The sequence below is a fragment of the Notothenia rossii genome (assembly GCF_949606895.1).
Source record: "Notothenia rossii genome assembly, chromosome: 8".
NCBI lineage: Eukaryota > Metazoa > Chordata > Actinopteri > Perciformes > Nototheniidae > Notothenia > Notothenia rossii.
In genome coordinates, this window is record NC_136906.1 from 34456087 (window position 1) to 34472467 (window position 16381).

Here is a 16381-nt window from a genome sequence, read left to right on the forward strand (position 1 = left end):
CGAGGAGATAATACATTTGCAACATAGGTAGACCGAATGTTAGGAAATGCATGTGTCTATAATAATAGGATGAATCCACGAAGATGTCAACAATCCTGTGGGAGCCATCAGGGAAGCAGCACGACGAGACCCAGGCAGGACCGCAGAGACAGGTTCAGCCACGACCCGAAGTCCACGACTTAATCCAGAACTCAGGATAGAGGATCCAGGATGCGGGACCACAGCAAGAGGATCAGCCTCGACTCAAGATCACATCAAGACACAAAAGAAGAAAAATTTGTCTGGGTTAATCGGAACATGAGAATACACAGATTCAGACAGACAGAAGGAAGAACAAGCACTCCCTTTGGAGTGATTTTTTTTAAATATTGAAGTTAAATGTATCAATCTGGTGCACTTTGAGAGCAAAATGAAGAGATATATGGATACCTCTCAACATCCATATGAAACAACTGTAAACAGATTTACTTTGTCTTTATAGATTCGATTGTGGACTTGATTGTGATTGCTGCACATTATCCCTTACTTAATAAATACTTTTTGATAATCTATTATATAGAAAAGTATATCATATTGATATATAATATATAATTTATTGATAATATATAATATAATCAAATATAACAATCAAAACGAAATAAGTAGTATTAAGTATGAGGGCTAAGAAAAAATTGTACATGTGAAATAGTTGTATGTATTGATTTAAATTGACATGCATACGCTAAGAAAAATAGTCCGTTGTTACTGTTTGAACGTACCAACGGCACTGAACATATTAAATATTACCTACCATATTACGTTATATACTTCTTACCTTCGATTTCACTTGTTCTTCTCCTCATTCGTCTTTGTTTTTCCTCAAGTTTTATTGTATTTCTTCAAGTTTTTATCTTGTTGGTCGAATGCACTTAAGCGTCAGCTAAATGCAATGTAATGTAATGATCAAAAAACCCCTCTATACTCTAGACAGCGTGAGTAAATTACCGTACAGCCAATCACAATGTGTGACGTCATTGACGTCATTACGTCGTGACGTCACTGGTAAGAGACGGACCCCGAACACATATGGTACCCCGAACACATCTGGTACCGACACCGGTAATCATTTCTGACACTAGGCAAAATATTTTCAAACTGTTTTCAAACTGTTTTCAAACTGTTTTCAAAACTGTTTTCAAAACTGTTCAATATGGAGTCAGATCTAGCTGTACTTATTTTGGTGTTATATAATATGTTTAAATTATTTTCCCGAGGTCGCAACAGGCCCCCTCGAAGAGGGCTTCATTCTCCCCGCGCATCTGGATAAATTGCGCAGTCTGCTCCTTGTTCCCTATCAAAACAAAATTGTTGCAGTAAGATTTGTATAACAAAAGCAGTTAAATAAATAAATTAGCTTTATAATGAATCCCAACAATATGAAAACCAAACAGGGTTTAGAAATATTTTCACTTCATATTATTTTATGTATGTAATATAAAGAAGACATCTCCAATTGCCCGTATATTTAAATACACAAATTAAATAGGTTTACTTTTCTTTCATGTCGTTTACTATTTGGGTGAGTACATTTAAAAACGAATCCAGCTGAAACCGTTGTAGCCATTGATGGGACGTTACAAGCCATATATTTTTTTTAAAACTCATTCGTCACCGTCACCCGTTGCATCCTGGGATATGGTACACCGCGGAGTGTACATCAGATGTATCCTCTAAATCTGGGACACAGCTTATAGTGCAGTGGTGAGTCCTACAACCCGGAAGTGAGTTAGCATTTTACAACTATTGGTTCCCTCGTCTCAGAGTCAATGGGATTTCTCCATAGGATTTTGGAAAATAGCTCGAAATAAGATCTGTGGAAAACGAACCTGCTTGATAAAGGCACCTTTTGTTCAGCCGGATAATCTCCACATATCTACCCTACTTTTATAATTTTCGAATCATAAATCTAATGGCCAGAAGCAAAATGCTAACGTTATGCTATAAACGAACTACAGACCATGGATGTATAATAAGAACCTTTAGAATAATTACCTTTAGAAGTACACCAAAACATAAGTGCTAACAATGTAAATGCTGTGTTGGAAACAAAGTTAATGTAAGAAAATGTTGAGTTAAATACTTTTGGCACTGTATATACAAAGCTTGGAAAAATGCCTATTGTGGCTGTCATACTTGCATACAGTGGCAACTAATAGTATTGTGAAGAAATGTCATGAAAACCATCTACAGACTGTTACTGCACGCTGATTGTTGTGGTCCTATTTAGGACAAAACGTTCAGAGCTGTCCTTGTTCCAGTCCGCCCCTGATTGATTAGTGCTTTAACTCGTAAATTACACATAATGTTAAAGCTTGTTGATGATAGGTGAGATTGTAAATTGTCATGCATTCTAAAGTGTTCACTGTATGTTTTTCCTTCAACAGATACCAAACCAAGGCAAGATCAAACAGCACTTTTAAGAGCCTTTTTCAATTTATTTTCTTCTCCCTCCTCAGAGCTATATTCCCTACATTTCTTCCTGTCTTCTCCCCATTTTTACCATCTTCATCTCTGTCTCTTTACCACTTTCTCTTTTATACACACACACACACACACACACACACACACACACACACACACACACACACACACACACACACACACACACACACACACACACACACACACACACACACACACACACACACACACACACACACACACACACACACACACACACACACACACACACACACACACACACAGGTAGTTGTGCCCACAGGTAAGAACTTAAACTTTTCACGATTTACATATAGCATTACAATCGACTAACAGTGTCATATATTTATCTCTTTGTTATGCAAAACGTACAGGGAAATTAAAAATGGTCTTATTCGAGCTGGGAACACAGTAAACAACGTTGCAGTGTATTATACTGTAGTACTGCTATAATTCTAGATTATATTATAAAAACAATTTTATATATAGGATTTCAACAGATTAACATTATCATATAGTTTCGTCAAATTCAAGATAGTGCTTTTACAGTGCAATGTCATGGTCAAGCTGGTAAGATAGTAGAAGTTGTGTAACCTTACGTTTCGATGACATAATATTTTACCGCTGAATTTTAGCTTTGCTTTGAAATTGCACTAAAACTAAGTAAGGGGCCATTATTGCATTGATACTAAATTAATTTACTCAAATTAAATAAAAATGCAAGTGTTTTTATTCTATTCTAAACAGGATACAGTTTTTGTTGTAGCTTGGGGAGGGACTTACAGTCACGGACTAGACAAAGGAACATTAGTCAATATTTGTATTTGATTGTATTCTGAATTTGAAACCCAGTTTTAAATGACCTTGTCTTTTATTTGTCTTTATCTCCAAAAGAATGCCAGGACCAGGTTCCACTTCGAGGCATTGCTCAAGCTGCTGCATGTCACTGAATGTGGCATGCAAAACTTGCAAATTCTGCAAGGCGGTGCAGCCCCGCAAACTGCACCCTAGCAAACGAATGGACAAGTTTGATACGAAAGCAAACACCTGGGTCCAGGCACAAAAAAAGAATACAACTTCATCCCACCTGAGGGATCAAGCTGCATTGGTGGTATGTGATGGACTTTTTTTGTTGTTGGCCTGCATGCATAATTAATAACAGCCCTGTACTTGTTCATTCTGGATTTGGAAAAAATATTTACATTTGATACAGAAATGTAATATCTGACCATATCTGATCATAATTACGTAATACAAATCTGCTGCTCAAAGCCCTAGGTAAAAATGGGCTTTGAGCTGGTGCACATTATGCAAATTTCATGACCTGCATGAACTGTTTGCCCCCCAAAAAATGTGACTATACGTACATTCAAGTTTTAAAGCACTGTGTCAGAACACAGCTAAATACATTTGCTCTATTTAATCATTTATCCAATTCAACTTACATTCGAAATAGACATTTTCCTCAGTGTGTCTGCTCCCTGTCAATACAACTACTGTAGACACAGGGATAAGTTATGTTTATTTAATTTTGGCGAATCATCGCTGAATTGGATTCAATGGAATTGAAAGGTACACTGTGTAATAGTGAGGTTTCTAAATTGCAACCAACTGAGTACCTCTCCCTTTATAAGCATGTACAAAAACCTACAGTGGCCATCCATTGCCATAACAACATGAAAGGCCTTCTCTAGAGCCAGTGTTTTTTTTCTTCCGATTGAAGTACTGTAGTAACACGGCAAAGAGAAGAGAGTGAAATAGACCGGCTCGCTATGTATATATGAAGGGCTTATTCTAAGCTAATCACAACAAAAAATTGTTATAGGTGATTATACACATTAATGGAAACCTAATTATGAATACCATAATCAATTATATCTTATAGAACCCCTATAAATACTCCACAGTGTACTTTAGAGATAGAGATATTATCTCAACACTGTGATTGAGCCTGTGCGCAACAGCAGATCATCTAGTATACTTGTAAGGCATCCAAGTGAATACTCACCTTCTAGTAGTACAATTACCCCAAGCACAAGAAAAGATACTGCAGGTGATCAAAAATTGCAACGTTTATGTTGTAGAATGGCTCTAAACTTAATCCCACTTAGAATCTATGGCACTGTTCATAAACCACAGTGCTGCTCCACAAACCTAAATGATATATACAGTGTAAATTCCGCCAAGAGAAATGAGAAATGCAATGCAGAATAATGTTCAAAGCTTCTACTTGCTGATCGCAACAGTCTTAAGACTGTTAATGCATGCATAACAATTTTTTTCTTTGTTATTGCATAGGGTTGAATATTTGTGCAAGCAGTGTATGTGATTTATGTTTAACAACTGGTTTTGCCTTTGTAAATAACCAGGGCATAATTGTTCTGAAATAATGTATATTTTGGTTTGTTGGAAGCTGGAAAAATGTCAGGCCCTTGGAGCCAGAGGCCTCTTGTTCCTAGCCCGGCCTGGAATAAAGAAGGACTGGACCTGCGAAGTAATGATGCCAAGGTGCAATGTCAGCAGCAATGCCTCCACCTGCCTCCGAAGGATGGAGGTGTTATTTGAATTTGTTGCGAAAGGTATTGTTGTCTGTTAAAGTGAATAAAGAAATTATTAAGTGGGTAGTACTGTAACTTACATTTTTGTAGAATTAACCAATAATGTCATTGGAAATGAAATTAGAAACTTAGATGTCGTTTTCTTAATAAAGTTTAGGAGGAGCCCATAGGGGTAATTGACAGCAATTAACTTACACCTCTTCCTTAAATCAAGCATACAAATGGGAGAACTAGTGAATCACATGATGTTGTTGATGAAATCCAAAGCTTATTTTCTTTAATCTAGGTTGGAGTCATACAGAGCCTGCAGCAGCCTCCGAAACCCCAAAGCCTCCTGCGGAAAACTCGCCAGCCACATCAAGTAATTGCAGAAGTCTATTGTACCACTCTTTTTATTGTTTTCTGACTATATTCGTTATATTAGGATTTTATAAACAGCCAGGAGCTGACCATTCAAAATGACATTTGTTGAACTGCCTAATGAGACAAATAACACCTAAGAACTTAATGTCATTACTTTTATTAGCACTTATGAGGACATTCCTATTGGTGGGGTTAGAGACCAACGTGTCCTTTTTCTGTGGTAAAGTTATGTTTGCATGGTGCATTGAGTGTTTGTACTTGATGCAATATAAACTTGTGTTATTTTTGTAAGCTTCAAAGTCATTGTCACTTTTAACAGCAACTTGTATGTTTTACAAATTGTAACCTTTTCTTTTTCAGAAGTCGCCATTGCCACCGCAGACACCCCCACCAAGTCCTCTGGTAAGTAGCACAGCATAGTTCATCGCGAATTCTAGTAAAATAGGAGGTTCTGTACATTGAAGAAGGTGGCGTACATCCATTCTACTCTTTCTACTTCTATGTAGGAAACCTATCCGAGGAGATGTACACCCTGACACTCATCCCTGTCCCAGCTGCAAGCTCCTTACACCATCGGCTGCGTCCCAGCCAGGGAAGAGGAAGAAGGGTTAGTGTTTTGTTTGTGTGATTCATTACATTTTAAATAATGAGTGTTGAGTGTTATTTGCCCTCTGGCATCATGGTTTATAATAATAGCACTTGTCATTGAAATGCACCTTTCAAGGAACCCAAGGTCATTTTACACAACAGAAAAACAAATACAACACAATTCACAGATATCTTAGGGAAACCGTCTTTCCATAAATAGGGTGTGATTTGTCATAAAGTCACAGCTGGACGCAAACAAAAAATATTAGGAAAGTTATTTAAGTTACATAATACATTTTGACATACTCCATATTTGAAGTCAGTAGATCAGGAACATGAAGGGCAAAAATCATCTATAGCCCACAGAGGTTGTGATGCTATCTATACCCCAGTCTCCACCGTCACTCATTGAACTTTTTTACATCTGTCACAGGTTTGCCCACAGAGCGCTGCTCCTCTCCAAGACTTGCTACCTCTGTAGCAAATGGGTGTAGCAGTACCACAGGTGAAGGGATGAAGAAGAAGAATAAGGGTATGTTTTGTTTTTGTGGTACATTCTACGGAACAAATAAATAGCTGTATACTATTCTCCCATTCACGCGCAAGTCCTTTTGCACACAAGATATCAGATCCAGGTTTCCATAATCCCTCTCTTTTTAATAACCATAAAAAACCATAAAGGTTTGCTCAATGACTTGCCTTTATTTATAAGGTGGTTAGAAATTATGTTTCATGAAATAAAACAAAAAGGAAGTTGGACACAAATAGGCCACATTGCAGATTAGCTAATGTTCTCTTCCTATATGAAAGTCATTAATCAAATATTCGTCTGGAGGATGTCCAAACCTTTTCTTCATTTGTTTATAACTTCTTATTTGCACCATTTCAGGCTGCAGAAAATGCTCAAGGCATCAGATATTCAACTACAACGGAATAAAAGACAGAAGGGTAGAGAAGGTAAGATGTTGAAACTGACAGAGCATGAAGCAGCAATGCATTTACCCGTAGTCGCTGATATGGCTAACACTTGTTTTTGTCTGTTTGTGTGCCTGTGTGTAGGGAAGAGAGGAGGTAATGGTCTGCTGGCTGCCTTGCGCATCATGGTGAGAACACAGCTCTTTGGTTAGCTTTTTTTTAGACTGTGCGTTATAAATAAATGTATTACTTCATAACTAGTTTACTATCAGGCTTCTACAAAACTGACCCTAAGTAATTTGTTGTTTTATGATAACCCATGCATATGAAATTATCTTGTGGCACATGCAATGATCTTATGGTTGTTTTTATTCATTGTGTTTTTCAGTGGGAGAAAATGGGAAAATACATGGGAGCCTGCCAGTCAACTCAGTGTCGTGTGTGTGTGTGTGTGTGTGTGTGTGTGTGTGTGTGTGTGTGTGTGTGTGTGTGTGTGTGTGTGTGTGTGTGTGTGTGTGTGTGTGTGTGTGTGTGTGTGTGTGTGTGTGTGTGTGTGTGTGAACATACCAATTTGTTTTATTAAAATATTTCCCTTTTTGCAACATGGAGACACTACTACACCACATTTCAAATAGATATAACCCATGAAATAATATTATAAATATTTAGGGATTGAGATTGTGAAATCTAACAAGTACCTTGGTGTTAATCTGAATAATAAACTGGACTGGTCGGATCACTGCTGCTATCTACAAGAAGAGACAGAGCAGACTTTATCTGCTGAGGAGACAGGTATTTTGGAGTGCAGGGGGCACTACTTCAGACCTTCCATGACTCTGTGATGGCATAAGCAATCTTTTATGCTCTGGTCTGCTGGGGCTGCAACATCTCGGCTGCTGTCATGAAAGTTACATGTAGTTTGGTAACAGCACCAGAATGGACAGGGTGTGCAGACACAAGAGAGCCGAGTCAAGGGTAAAGGAGCTTTGCATTAATTGTATTTATATTGACCCGAATGGTCTACAGATTGAACGGGACTTTAGTGGCACTAGATCTAGGAGTAGGCAATGTAATTTTTTCCCCTAGTTGTATCCCATAAGTGTGCATCTTACTGAGATTAAGGAGCTAAAACAATATTCCCTAGTCCTTGATAAACCAATCTGACAACATGAGCATTTCTGTTTCAGTTTGTTCTTAATGGCAACATGACCGCAACACATGCTCTTTGTACCAAAAGGACAAAAATGTAGATCTGAAATACACACCTACATATAACAACAAAACAGTTTGACTTCCTAGCTGACAAAACTCCAACAAAGTCAACACAAAATGCGGTCATTGATCCTCCTGTTGTGTTCGGGTCAAATCTGACCGATTTACTACTTTCATCAATCAAAACTTTTTTGTTTTACATTCGATTGCATTAAGGTTTATGATCTCCTTCACAGTAGACATTTGAACATATGCAATTGCTGATCAGCACTTTCATTTAAGTTTTGATGATTTAGTCAACTTTTTAACACCAATGACCGCCATAAAGAAATGGAATTCGTAACCATCCGGATCAGATACAACACACACACACATACACTAGATGTGTTTCCCCCCCTTATGTGCCCATCCCCCCATGTGAATCACACCTGGCACACACAAACACATACACACAGAAGTATTCTCTCCGCTATGTTTGACAAACCCCGTGACGAGTCCTCAAGCTCTGTGATTGGATGTTTGAGTGGCAGTGCGCCGTGGGTTACGCCGAGCGCCGAACAGGCAGCACTTTGAAATGGGATGGAACCACGGCAGACTATTCAAAACTGGATTCGGATGGGTCCACCACCCCCCTCCCCCAACCCTTCCCCAGAACTACACATGCTGGCTATTTTGTGTTTCGCAACCATGTTCGCAACATGTTCTATGGCACGTCTCTACTGGGAATTGTAGTTTTAAAAGACATTTTAAGAACATAATAAGAAGTTGCCAGTATTAAAACTGTGTACATCCCTGGAGGTTTAGGGGATAGGAAACACTCAAATGTAAAACATATAATTAATAAATGGGTGAAAATTAATGGGTGTGGCTGAGTGTGTGGGTTAATTATTGTAAATGTTTAGATGTTCATATTGTATGTGTGAGAGAGACTGGCACATAGAGGAAGAGACTGAGGGAGCACACAGAAAGGAGAGAGAGAGGTGGGGGGACATAAACCCAGCATGTGTGCCTATCTGTATGATGTGGCTCTTTGCAGTAACGCAGGGAAATGATTGGCTCTCAACCTCTAACTGGTTGACCACCCCTGCTGTACACCCTAGTGTCCTTCAGGGTAGGGTGGGGGAGAGAGGCGCTGTACCCCAGCATCCTTTCCTCAAGGAGGGGGTAGGGTGGGGGAGAGAGGCGCTGTGCCCCAGTGTCCTTTCCTCAAGGTGGGGGTAGGGTGTGTGTGATGTCCTCATCAGGGTCTTCCTCACTGTCATCACTGATTTTACTGTCTTGGTCATGGTTCTCCACAGAGTCATCAGGCCATTGAGGGGCATTTGGTCCGATTGCCAGGCTGTAGGCCGAAGAAAGATGCTGGATGTGTGTGTCCACGTCAGCAAGTCTTTTCTTTAGAAGACTAGCGAATCCATCTCTCCCTTCTTGAGTCATGTCTAGGGCAGAACATAGAGAATATAATAGTGAAAAGGCATCTCATTTTTGTTACTAGTACACACTGTGGATGTTAAGTAGTATTTGGTTATGGCATCATGGAATTTACCACTATGTTCTCCACATGACACATGTTGCATCTGCATCCTGATCTTGTCAGCCTGACTTCTCAGATAAAGGCAGTGCTGCCTCTTCTCCCTCACAATTATGGCCCTCTCCTCCACAAGTCTCCTTTTGCCCATGTAGGCATCAAAGACCTTTTTTTGGGCCAAAATGGACACCGATTCTGAAGAGAGAGGAACAGCAAGCATACCATTACCGACCAAGACATGCACCAGTAGGATAAGTGAACGGTCATAGTCCATTGACTGGGAAGCTGGTGTTATAGGTCTTGCTTAGTGCCAGAAAATAAACATATTATATAAACACAAACAAGAGAAGCTCTTACCATCACTTTGCACTTCCCATGGCCATATTAGACTGTCTGTTGTTTGCTGTTCTGCAGACAGTCTTCTCTCCACCTCTTCTTCCTGGATTTCTCCTTCAGGAGGCTGTCCGGTGTTGTACTGGCGTATTGTCGCTAAGAGTTTGGTCTTTTCCTCCCTTAACCTTTTGCGACGCAACTGCCAAATCTTATTGCTGTCTATATGACGTAATTGTAAAAAAGATTACAGAAACAATGTTCAATGGAATTTTTTAATTACATGACTGCAACTGAATAATAATAACTTACCAGTCTGTCTATAGAGAGGCAAGCTTTCTTTTGGCACAGCCCTAGAAATAGCTGCTCAATGGACATCTGGAGAGATTGATTGTCGCCTGATGTGTTGTCTTGGGTAAATAACAAGAAACACAGTTTGAGGACAAAGAAAACATAGGTGTTAATACTATACGTTAAATAACAATGTTATATTATCAAGTTAGGAAACAGCATACCGTCTGTGGCCCAGTCTCTAACATCATTAACCCATTGTTGGACTTTGTCCTCAGGGCATCCAAGCTCTTCGCAGGTTTCCTTCATTTTTTGAGTCTCAACCTTCAACATTGCGATTGTCTGTTGTAAAAAAGATGTTGCCGATACAGATGTATTTTCAAGATTTTCACCCAAATTTCCATAACTTTTCATGTCTTGAAAACAGTAATTAATCATTCAAACTTTTCCAGACCTGCGCAAGCACTCAGTATTCAACACTTTACCAGCTTGGACAATTATTTGTTTGTGACAGGTTTGCACATTAGTCTTACAAATCTAATCTTGTCATGACTATGCTTACATGGCCAATTACCTTGACATATCTCTTGGCCAACACGACATGAAGGTTTTCCTGCTTCCGTCTGTTCCATCCCATTGCATGTACAGTCAACATGTCATTGCGAGCTGTTTTTAAAAGTAAAATTGACAAGCAGATAATATAACTTGGGTATTTGGAAATCAACTCATAAAAACTCTAGTACTGTTGAAACAGACTACATCAAAGACAAAGATAAAGTAAAGTAAGAGATGGATAATAACTTCAAGACAGAATTATATTGGTCTAATGACAAGAGGACATACCTGATTTTGTCATGTACTTAGTTGTGATGGCACAACGTGACAGAAAGCTGTTCACCATCTCCACTTCTTCCCCGTCCGTCGAACCAGCACCCTCCAAATTTCTCCCACTCCACACAATCTAACAAATACACATATATTATATGTCATAGATTAATAAAAAAAAATTCTTACAATCACAATAATATAAGAGTGGACCTACCTCACACTTTGTGGAATGGGCCTCGGCATGCATGACCGAGAGAAACGGTTGCATGCTCAGCAAAGGTCGCTGTTCTGGCATTGTCTTTGCCACTTTCTCGAGGTAGGGCCAGTATTTACAAGCAATATTTTTGCAATAAAAATGCACGTTTGTAGCTTGAAACTGCGTTTGAAGGAACAAGAGGTAGGCAAATATTTCTCCTCTGAACATGTTGAGAGCTTTCAGTAGCACTCCATGTCTACATACAGCCACCTCTAAACCCTCTTCATCAAGCCTGCTGGCTCTTCTTGCTGTCTCTCGAGCAGCTGACCACTGGCTGGTGCCACATGTACCTTTTCCTGGGGGTCTACAATTAAAGACATTTTAATGTTACACTCTCAAAACAAGTAAAGGCTAGAAAAATGATAGGAAAAAAAATGTTGTGCTTACACATTTTACATTTGTTCTGACTTTGTCAACAAAGTCTGTGACAGCCGAGTCTTCCATGATGAACGGCCCTTTAAAAAGTGGTTCATCGATCCTAAATTCAAAAATAAATATTCAATTCATTATTATCATCATTGATAGGCTACTTCTTAAATTCCATTGAAATACAAAAAAGATGTACCTCTGTGACTGTCGGAAACGGTACTGTTTCCTATTCCCATCCACTGACACAGCCAACATTTTGGGAGTACAAGCTGGGCATGAGAAGGGTTCCTCACACGTCATTTTCTGGCACTCGTACTGGCAGGCCATATACTCCAGAAAGCTTCTTTGGAAGACATCTCCATGGATTTTTCCTGTCTGGAAGTTTGAGAAGCAAAATTGTTACCTTACACATGTCAGAATAATACGAGGAAACAGGAAGACTTTCACAGTGGTTGGAAGCAAGAGGGGGGCTATTAGGAGTATCCCTAACACACGATATCCTGAAAAGTGAAGGTCAGGTTAGGATTGGCAGATGCTGGAAGAGAAGGAGCATTATTTCAGCTTTTGTCATATGCACCATGACTCTACTTTCCCACAGTACAATACATAATCCTATTTTTTCCCACAGAAGAGCACAATGTTTTTCATCATACAAATTGTGTTCTTCAGTAAAGAACAAAAGTTGGATTATGATGTTTGATCTTATACAGTACGCCTACATCTACCAGTGCTAGGTTTTTAGCTCTAATGTAACACTAGTTAAACTACTTTCAGTAACATTGTAAGCTTTTCAATTTAGTTATTTTGACATAAACATATTTCCAATCAACCTGTTTCATCTACACAAAATAAAATGCATCCTTTCACAATGCCCTCTACTTATGCAATACTCAGTGAAAGTCATCTTACCCTTCCATAATGCTGTGTCCTCCGTTCCAGCATCTGTAAAAAGGCCTGTCTGGACAAACCTGGTGCCACAGTCTTCAGGTCCTCAAAAGATTTGAAGACATCCGTGGAATATAACGTGTCTCCGTTCACAGAAGCTGGCCAGTAACCGCTTCTAATGAGGTCTCCCCAATCAGGTGTCCATTCGTAATGGCATGTGTTGCACACCCTCTTGGGGAGATGCAAATCATAACGCCCTAATAACAAATACAGTTTAGTAAAAACAATCGCATTCATTACCTGTATTAGGGTGACAAAAAGAACACTTAAAATCATACCATTAATGCAGACGAAAATGACAGGCCTGCCTATAGACTCTCTAACACCTTCAGGGTTACACGAGTGTGAAGGCTTACCAGTGGGCAGAAGACGATCTGGGAAGAGAGGTTAAAAATATGTCTTAAACTACCAGCACATTAGGAAAGTTATAAAATAACCACTTGGGGCTAAATTGTGTTAAGTGAAATACCTTGGTGTCTCAAAGTGAACATGTCATTTGTCTTGACTAGTGACATTGTTGGGGGAATACATTTGAAATATCCTTCATTGAAGGACTCCCTGTTATGAAGGGTGTGTATGCTGTGTTTAGAAATGTCACAGTCATGACACAACCATTCAAGGGGCATGCATTCTCTGCAGCGAAGGACCGCAGGAGCGGAGCAATGTGAGCATCTCCTTTCCGGTACCATAGTTGAAGACAGCAAGCTGTCCAAGTGATGGGACCTTGCCTTTTGCCACTCCTATTGGGCAGCACTTTGGCGCAGGCACCATGAGGAAGAGGTTGATGGTTGATCAACCAAAAGCTCCTGCAATTGCTGAATCTCATCTTCTGGAAACAAACAAAAAAGAAAATGTTCAGCATCACAAAAGCGTACTCATATTGCATCACATATTCGTTTGATGTTATGTTGACACATTTCCTAACTTTCAATGATAGTAAATGTCATCCTACCAAAAAGCTGAGGGGATTACTGCAGAGGTTGCTCCAGCTGCTTCCACAGTCACTGGACTGTCAATGGCAACAGTTCTGGCTGAAAAATAATAATAATAATAATAGATATATTGGTAACAGATAATAATTACAGGCAATCGCAGGCAAATGTTATGCATTAAAAGAGTTCTAACAGTTCTAACCAACTCTAACTATTTATTACAATGGCCTATTTTTATATGTACGACGGAATAATAGATATTTGTTCAATACCTCTCTAAGCTGAAACATGCTGTACCAATCATGTTGCGAACAATCAAAACTAAAATGATATGTTAATCATGAATACCTGTATACATGCACAAACCTTTAGTACGTCGGCAGGTTGCCCCACTTCTGCTCCTCCTTTTTAGAGGACACCCCTGAGCATCTTTGCCAACCCAGCGGATTCTGCTCTTGTTAGATGCTGCTCTGGCCCTGTCTTCTTCCTCCTTCAATAAAGTACCGTAATTTTCGAACTATAAGCCGCACCTTTTTCCCAATTTTTCGGCCCTGCGGCTTATATAACGGTGCGGCTAATCTATGGATTTTTACAGCTAACGGCCACTAGGGGACTTCCTAAATCTATGAATTTTACAGGTTACAGTCCACCCCCTTTAACTCTATGGGCTCTATGGCCGGTCCACGCCCCCCACCTTTAAGCGGCGGGCTCCAGCAGGAAAAGCTGGAGGCCGGAAAAGAGTGAGACAGGTAGCGCGCAAAAGTAAAAGTGGAACCGAGAGTGGTACGAGAGACAGAACGAGAGCAAGACAGACAGACATTACGAGAGTGAGACAGTTTGTCCCCGTACCACTGGTTGAAAACCACTGCTGTAGATCACTGACGGTACGTACGCTGGGAGTTTGAAAGTTGAAAAGTTTGTGTGTCTGAAACGCTATGTGATACAGTACAGTTTACACAGCACATGTTCTGGAGCTACTATTGCACGAAATGGTAACACTTGAATACGTTATGCAAATATGCAACTTGTTTGTTGAAATGTTAATAAATGGGAGCTTCCTCAAACAGCCATCTCTTTCCCGACAATCCCCTCTGTGCACGAACCCTTACATATGGTAATTAAACATTAAAACACCTGCGGCTTATAGTCCAGTGCGGCTTATATATGTACACATCATTCAATTTAGCTGCTGCGGCTTATATTCAGGTGCGCCTTATAGTCCGAAGATTACGGTAGTCATGCATTTTCACAACAAGCTGCTTTTTATTCCCAGTGTATTCCTATTCACTTACAAGCATTACAAAATTACAAGCACATAATCAATCAACCTAATCAGTACATCGGGCACAAAACCAATACAATTGAAATAAAAAAAAATGTACTTTCAGTTGTTTACAAAGTAAATTGGCAAGGAAAATGGCATCTTCTAGCTGTTCCTCGCCTTGTTTAGCAGCCATTTCAGGAACTAGAAATCAAAACACACAGGTGTGTGTGTTTGCATGCGTATAAATACAAAAGAGAAAGTGGTAAAGAGACAGAGATGAAGATGGTAAAAATGGGGAGAATACAGGAAGAAATGTAGGGAATATAGCTCTGAGGAGGGAGAAGAGAAGAAATTGAAAAAGGGTCTTAAAAGTGCTGTTTGATCTTGCTTTGGTTTGGTATCTTTTGAAGGAAAAACATACAGTGAACACTTTAGAATGCATGACCATTTACAATCTCACCTATCATCAACAAGCTTTAACATTGGGTGTAATTTACAAGTTAAAGCACTAATCAATCAGGGGCGGACTGGAACAAGGACAGCTCTGAACGTTTTGTCCTAAATAGGACCACAACAATCAGCGTGCAGTAACAGTCTGTAGATGGTTTTCATGACATTTCTTCACAATACTATTAGTTGCCACTGTATGCAAGTATGACAGCCACAATAGGCATTTTTCCAAGCTTTGTATATACAGTGCCAAAAGTATTTAACTCAACATTTTCTTACATTAACTTTGTTTCCAACACAGCATTTACATTGTTAGCAGTTATGTTTTGGTGTACTTCTAAAGGTAATTATTCTAAAGGTTCTTAGTAGTAAGATTCATCCCGCTTTCGTCTCATTAGTATGCATAAAAAAGTGACAGGTCACACCTCCCCCCATTATGCAAATGAGCTAAGTCCCGCCTCCCCTTTGATCGAGGTGTGAGATCTCAAGTAGGTGTGATATCCCAAGTAGGTGTGAGATCCGTCGATAGGAGGGGGTTGATGTGTATTCACAGGTGTGAAAAGCCCCCACTGTTGCGCCTTATGGTGTATCATAAAAAATGTTTCAATCACATTAGTATGCATAAAAAGTGAGAGGTGGGCCCGCCCCCAAGTCTATTAAAACAAAATGCCGCTTCCATCACATTAGTATGCATAAAAGTGACAGAAGGGCCCGCCCCAATTATGTGATGTCAGAAGACCGAGGGGGTGGAGTGAGATAAAAAAAAAAGAACCCCGTGCAGATAAAAAGCCAGTCATTTCCAATCATCAAGTCATCTTTCCAAAAAGAAAAAATGGCCAAGAGACGCCTCGATATGGGTTTAATCAGCGAGACGCCTATGACAATTTACCGCCATCCGTCCGGAGCGCCAATCAAGAAACGGATGCCGTATCTGTGCCGGGTTCAAACACCTCCGGTCGAAGATCTTGAAGAGAAATGGCTTCTGGAAAATGAACATGTTTGGGGATACGTATTCAACTATATGGCGAATGAACTGCATTTCTACAATCTGAAGAATGGAGAAATGTATGGACCCCA

General features: G+C 39.6%; 2 protein-coding genes and 2 long non-coding RNA genes across 4 annotated transcripts; 2 read left to right on the forward strand and 2 right to left on the reverse strand.

Annotated features, from left to right (window-relative positions):
* Nucleotides 1–2576: 2576 nt before the first annotated feature.
* Nucleotides 2577–6027, forward strand: LOC307016174 (uncharacterized protein; the record flags this gene model as incomplete). Its single annotated transcript, XM_079645210.1, has 6 exons — nucleotides 2577–2761; nucleotides 3373–3589; nucleotides 4892–5057; nucleotides 5323–5397; nucleotides 5760–5801; nucleotides 5906–6027. Exons 2-6 carry the CDS (start codon nucleotides 3374–3376, stop codon nucleotides 6025–6027), a joined length of 621 nt encoding a protein of 206 aa, XP_079501336.1. The 5' UTR covers nucleotides 2577–2761; nucleotide 3373.
* A 400-nt stretch (nucleotides 6028–6427) lies between these two features.
* Nucleotides 6428–7487, forward strand: LOC307017284. The gene is made up of 4 exons (XR_013802114.1): nucleotides 6428–6519; nucleotides 6877–6944; nucleotides 7047–7090; nucleotides 7291–7487. It is a non-coding gene; the product is annotated as an uncharacterized lncRNA (long non-coding RNA).
* Nucleotides 7488–9672: 2185 nt separating this feature from the next.
* On the reverse strand, nucleotides 9673–10358 carry LOC307015305. The gene is made up of 3 exons (XR_013801460.1): nucleotides 10282–10358; nucleotides 9997–10191; nucleotides 9673–9834 (listed from the first exon to the last, which is right to left on the reverse strand). It is a non-coding gene; the product is annotated as an uncharacterized lncRNA (long non-coding RNA).
* Nucleotides 10359–11463: 1105 nt separating this feature from the next.
* Nucleotides 11464–13413, reverse strand: LOC307016067 (uncharacterized protein). The gene is made up of 6 exons (XM_079645112.1): nucleotides 13128–13413; nucleotides 12937–13032; nucleotides 12623–12855; nucleotides 11910–12088; nucleotides 11732–11822; nucleotides 11464–11648 (listed from the first exon to the last, which is right to left on the reverse strand). Exons 1-6 carry the CDS (start codon nucleotides 13345–13347, stop codon nucleotides 11571–11573), a joined length of 897 nt encoding a protein of 298 aa, XP_079501238.1. The 5' UTR covers nucleotides 13348–13413; the 3' UTR covers nucleotides 11464–11570.
* Nucleotides 13414–16381: the final 2968 nt, after the last annotated feature.